General features: G+C 46.8%; 1 protein-coding gene across 1 annotated transcript in view; it reads left to right on the forward strand.

The window, feature by feature from the left end:
• Nucleotides 1–6,210, forward strand: part of cacna1ia (calcium voltage-gated channel subunit alpha1 Ia) — a 65,093-nt gene that overhangs the window by 22,278 nt on the left and 36,605 nt on the right. Inside the window, exons 8-10 of the mRNA XM_059019083.1 lie at nucleotides 241–593; nucleotides 4,267–4,418; nucleotides 5,304–5,489. Of these exons, the coding sequence (XP_058875066.1) occupies nucleotides 241–593; nucleotides 4,267–4,418; nucleotides 5,304–5,489 (691 nt within the window). The remainder of the gene's footprint in view (nucleotides 1–240; nucleotides 594–4,266; nucleotides 4,419–5,303; nucleotides 5,490–6,210) is intronic.

Consider the following 6,210-nt stretch of genomic DNA (forward strand, 5'->3'; position numbering starts at 1 on the left):
GTGTCCCTTCAAACAAACTTTATTTAACAGTGTTAGAGCAGTAACAACAGTGCATGCTGGGAAGTGCAGTTCCTGATTTCCTCTTCCTTTCCAAAAACAGAACAGCGGCTGAGAAAAGCTTATTTTTTTGTGCCTCCAAAATAACTTTATTAACAGCATTGAAAGAGCTCGCCGAAGTGCATGCTGGGAGATGTAGTTTAGCTCTCCTGCTAAGTGTAGTTCTCTGTCTCCTCATTCTAGACGCGGTCTGCCCTCTGGAACACACCGCCCAGACCATCGCGGCTCCCATCGCCCTGACGATGACCTCCGACCCCGACAGCTGCCCCCGCTGCTCCCCCGTGGGAGGGAGGGGGGGCGACGGGAGCGAGAGAGAGGCTGCGGAACGCTCGGGCGAGGAGGGAGGCCAGCCAGGGGAGCGGGAGGAGGAGGAGGAGAGGAAGAAGAAGAGAAAGGGATGCGCCCGGTGCAAGGAACTCTGGGACGGGATGAGGGTGAAGCTGTGGGCCATCGTGGAGAGCAAATACTTCAACAGAGGGATCATGATGGCGATCCTCATCAACACTATCAGCATGGGAATTGAACACCACGAACAGGTGAGCGAGTCACAGAGGAACACAGCACAACATTAGCATGGCCGTCAATCTGTCTTTATTCTATATAGTGCCTTTCATAGCGGACCACCGTCACAAAGCACTTGACAAGATTATTATTATTATTATTATTATTATTATTATTATTATTATTTATTTCTTAGCAGACACCCTTATCCAGGGCGACTTACAATTGTTACAAGATATCACATTATTTTTACACACAATTCCCCATTTATACAGTTGGGTTTTTACTGGAGCAATCTAGGTAAAGTACCTTGCTCAAGGGTACAGCAGCAGTGTCCCCCACCTGGGATTGAACCCACAACCCTCCGGTCAAGAGTCCAGAGCCCTAACTGCTACTCCACACTGCTGCGATTGACAGTGCTATAGCAGGTGAATCAGTCCCATGCTGTGCTATTGACAGTGCTATGGCAGGTGAATCAGTCCCATGCTGTGCTATTGACAGTGCTATGGCAGGTGAATCAGTCCCATGCTGTGCTATTGACAGTGCTATAGCAGGTGAATCAGTCCCATGCTGTGCTATTGACAGTGCTATGGCAGGTGAATCAGTCCCATGCTGTGCTATTGACAATGCTATAGCAGGTGAATCAGTCCCATGCTGTGCTATTGACAGTGCTATGGCAGGTGAATCAGTCCCATGCTGTGCTATTGACAGTGCTATGGCAGGTGAATCAGTCCCATGGTGTGCTATTGACAGTGCTATGGCAGGTGAATCAGTCCCATGCTGTGCTATTGACAGTGCTATGGCAGGTGAATCAGTCCCATGGTGTGCTATTGACAGTGCTATGGCAGGTGAATCAGTCCCATGCTGTGCTATTGACAGTGCTATAGCAGGTGAATCAGTCCCATGCTGTGCTATTGACAGTGCTTTAGCAGGTGAATCAGTCCCATGCTGTGCTATTGACAGTGCTATGGCAGGTGAATCAGTCCCATGCTGTGCTATTGACAGTGCTATGGCAGGTGAATCAGTCCCATGCTGTGCTATTGACAGTGCTATAGCAGGTGAATCAGTCCCATGCTGTGCTATTGACAGTGCTATAGCAGGTGAATCAGTCCCATGCTGTGCTATTGACAGTGCTATAGCAGGTGAATCAGTCCCATGCTGTGCTATTGACAGTGCTATAGCAGGTGAATCAGTCCCATGCTGTGCTATTGACAGTGCTATGGCAGGTGAATCAGTCCCATGCTGTGCTATTGACAGTGCTATAGCAGGTGAATCAGTCCCATGCTGTGCTATTGACAGTGCTATAGCAGGTGAATCAGTCCCATGCTGTGCTATTGACAGTGTTGCAGATAGTAATCTCTTGTAAGATTAAACACGCCTGTAATTAATAAGCTGTTACAGAAATTAGAATGTTAAATTAGAATGTTCCTAACGACCCTCGGCTCCTCTCATTAAGAATGACCTTTGCAGCTGAAGAGTTGTGGGAGATGGATCAGCCCTCGCTGTAGTTTCCCTGGCTGAGACCTCACAGGACTCCCCAGTCTAATCAAAGACCTTCCCACTAAACTGCCTACAGAGCTAGGCACTGGATAAATAATCTCTTTCAAATATGCCTCGTATTGTGTATTAATGATGGGGCAACTGCATTGTAGCTGCCCTATACTTGTGCTACCATTGCCCCTCAGTGTAATACAGAGCCATTGCAGTGCCGCTGTCTGTCTGTCTGCCATTGAAGATCATTGAGGGTATAGTTAGCACACTGTGGTCCCATTCTACCAGCCTCACCCCATTGTAGCTGCCCTATACTTGTGCTACCATTGCCCCTCAGTGTAATACAGAGCCATTGCAGTGCCGCTGTCTGTCTGTCTGCCATTGAAGATCATTGAGGGTATAGTTAGCACACTGTGGTCCCGTTCTACCAGCCTCACCCCATTGTAGCTGCCCTGTGCTTGTGCTAGCGTTGCCTCTCAGTGTAGAGTGTTGCTGATGAATGCTGTTGGGTGTTTTGTTTTCACTGTGAACAGCCTCTCACACTGCTGGCTGTGAGGAAGCTTCTCATTAAGTACATTCACAGCTCTGTCGATGCAGCTCTGTTCAAGTGGGATTGAATTTCCAATTGCTGCTGCGGCGTCTGAATTGCAGGAGCGCTGTGTGGAGAGCCAAGGGTCTCTTCATTGTGCAAACATGTCAAGCTGGAGCTAGAGAGGAGGGAGGGAGGATTGAGAGAGGGAGGGGGGGAGCGAGGGAGGAGAGAGGGAGATTAGAGAGTGGGGGAGGGAATTCAGAGATAGAGAGGGGAGGAGAGAGACAGGGAGAGAGGGAGAGTAGAGAGAGGAGGAGAGAGACAGGAGGAGACGGAGATAGGGAAGGAGAGGAGAGAGAGAGTTAGAGAACAGGGAGGGAGTGGAAGAGACACTGAGAAAGACTTCTAGCGGAAACGTTTGCCATTGAATTTACACTGAAGACGCTGAGAGAGACTTCTAGTGGAAACGTTTGCCATTGAATTTACACTGAAGACGCTGAGAGACTTCTAGTGGAAACGTTTGCCATTGAATTTACACTGAAGACGCTGAGAGAGACTTCTAGTTGAAACGTTTGCCGTTGAATTTACACTGAAGACGCTGAGAGAGACTTCTAGTGGAAACGTTTGCCATTGAATTTACACTGAAGACGCTGAGAGAGACTTCTAGTGGAAACGTTTGCCGTTGAATTTACACTGAAGACGCTGAGAGAGACTTCTAGTGGAAACGTTTGCCGTTGAATTTACACTGAAGACCCTGAGAAAGACTTCTAGTGGAAACGTTTGCCATTGAATTCACACTGAAGACGCTGAGAGAGACTTCTAGTGGAAACGTTTGCCATTGAATTTACACTGAAGACACTGAGAAAGACTTCTAGTGGAAACGTTTGCCATTGAATTTACACTGAAGACACTGAGAAAGACTTCTAGTGGAAATGTATCTTCATCTCACTCCCTGCAAATTCAAACTCTCCTCCCACGGACTAGCTAGTGTCAAAAGCCACTTCAATTCAGAGGGTGGGAGGAGAGCGACTATATTAAGAAAGGACTCAGTTGAGATCTCAATTGAAACAGACAGACTCCTTCTCATCCATGAAAGAGGTTCGCTCTCCTGTAAAGTCCTAATTCTGAAGATACCAGACCTAATATGAAGAGATTTTGTTCACCTATTAAATGCTGTTGCCCTCATTTGAAAAAGGACTGGTGTGGAGCTTTTAAAACTGGCACCTTCCTGTTTTCATTGCTATGGTGTCTGTTCGTAAATCTGTCCATCATGTACAGCTGTGGCCAAAAGTCCCGCATCATCACCCTGTAGAATGAACTTGCTGGGCTAGGACTACGGCTCCCAGCATGCCTCTGCACCCGCGGCAATGGTGAGGCATGCTGGGAGCTGTAGTTCTTTATGCTGTGGTCTCGTATCACAAGCGATACAGACCTCTATTACGATACATCATGTACAGCTGTGGACAAAAGTTTAGCAGCATCACCCTCTATATAGAATTAACTGATTCAGCTTCATAGAGGCCAATGAAAGCTGCTGAATAATGTTCTCTTGTTAACATATTGAATTCCACCCCCAGCGCTTTGTAGTTTTCCAGATACTGAACAGAAAAACTGACATTGAAAAAAAACGTGGGCAGATGATGTCACTGACGGCCGTTTTTTTTTTTTTTTTTTTTCAATTCTAGCCGGAAGAGTTGACCAACGTCTTGGAGATCAGCAACATTGTCTTCACCAGCATGTTCGCCTTGGAAATGATCCTCAAACTCACCGCGTTCGGCTTTTTCAACTACCTTCGAAACCCCTACAATATCTTCGATGGGATTATCGTTATTATCAGGCGAGTTCAGTGCAATCCATTCTCTCACCTCTTATTAGCTTTATTAACAGTATCGCTGGTCCCTCCCTTTAGAGGAGCGCTGACCATCTTTAAAATCCATTCTCTCACCTCTTATTAGCTTTATTAACAGTATCGCTGGTCCCTCCCTTTAGAGGAGCGCTGACCATCTTTAAAATCCATTCTCTCACCTCTTATTAGCTTTATTAACAGTATCGCTGGTCCCTCCCTTTAAAGGAGCGCTGACCATCTTTAAAATCCATTCTCTCCCCTCTTATTAGCTTTATTAACAGTATCGCTGGCCCCTCCCTTTAAAGGAGCGCTGACCATCTTTAAAATCCATTCTCTCCCCTCTTATTAGCTTTATTAACAGTATCGCTGGTCCCTCCCTTTAGAGGAGCGCTGATCATCTTTAAAATCCATTCTCTCACCTCTTATTAGCTTTATTAACAGTATCGCTGGTCCCTCCCTTTAAAGGAGCGCTGACCATCTTTAAAATCCATTCTCTCACCTCTTATTAGCTTTATTAACAGTATCGCTGGTCCCTCCCTTTAAAGGAGCGCTGACCATCTTTAAAATCCATTCTCTCACCTCATATAAGTTTGCACTTCGGACTGTGCCCCCTTGTGGATGTAAGAAACACTACACCTATTCCATGTGATTTTTCCTACTGCTGTGGTGTTATTATTGCTCCTGCAAAACTATGCCCCCTCGTGGTTGTAAGAGTTATCACACTTGTTATTGCTGCTATGTCTTACTGATGTGCTCTAACCCTGCTGCGACACTCTGCCCCCTAGTGGTTGGCAGAAGTACCACACCTCTTCTCTATACATGGTCTCTTATTGTTGCGTTCATGACTCTTATTTTTTGTCTTCCGCGTCGCCGCAGCGTGTGCGAGATCATCGGCCAATCAGACGGCGGCCTGTCGGTGCTCCGGACGTTCCGTCTCCTCCGGGTCCTCAAGCTGGTGCGTTTCATGCCGGCGCTGCGTAGACAGCTCGTGGTCCTGATGAAGACCATGGACAACGTGGCCACCTTCTGTATGCTGCTGATGCTGTTCATCTTCATCTTCAGGTAAGGGCTGAGCAGCTCCCATAGGAGAGTGTGAGACACCACAAGGAAAGATAAAGCATAGGGAAGCATTGTAAAGCACAGAGAGGTCTGGTAAAGCATAGGGAAGCATTGTAAAGCACAGAGAGGTCTGGTAAAGCATAGGGAAGCATTGTAAAGCACAGAGAGGTCTGGTAAAGCATAGGGAAGCATTGTAAAGCACAGAGAGGTCTGGTAAAGCATAGGGAAGCATGGTAAAGCACAGAGAGGTCTGGTAAAGCATAGGGAAGCATTGTAAAGCACAGAGAGGTCTGGTAAAGCATAGGGAAGCATTGTAAAACACAGAGAGGTCTGGTAAAGCATAGGGAAGCATTGTAAAGCACAGAGAGGTCTGGTAAAGCATAGGGAAGCATTGTAAAGCACAGAGAGGTCTGGTAAAGCATAGGGAAGCATTGTAAAGCACAGAGAGGTCTGGTAAAGCATAGGGAAGCATTGTAAAGCACAGACAGGTCTGGTAAAGCATAGGGAAGCATTGTAAAGCACAGAGAGGTCTGGTAAAGCATAGGGAAGCATTGTAAAGCACAGAGAGGTCTGGTAAAGCATAGGGAAGCATTGTAAAGCACAGAGAGGTCTGGTAAAGCATAGGGAAGCATTGTAAAGCACAGAGAGGTCTGGTAAAGCATAGGGAAGCATTGTAAAGCACAGAGAGGTCTGGTAAAGCATAGGGAAGCATTGTAAAGCACAG

This window comes from Acipenser ruthenus, unplaced genomic scaffold, assembly GCF_902713425.1.
Source record: "Acipenser ruthenus unplaced genomic scaffold, fAciRut3.2 maternal haplotype, whole genome shotgun sequence".
NCBI lineage: Eukaryota > Metazoa > Chordata > Actinopteri > Acipenseriformes > Acipenseridae > Acipenser > Acipenser ruthenus.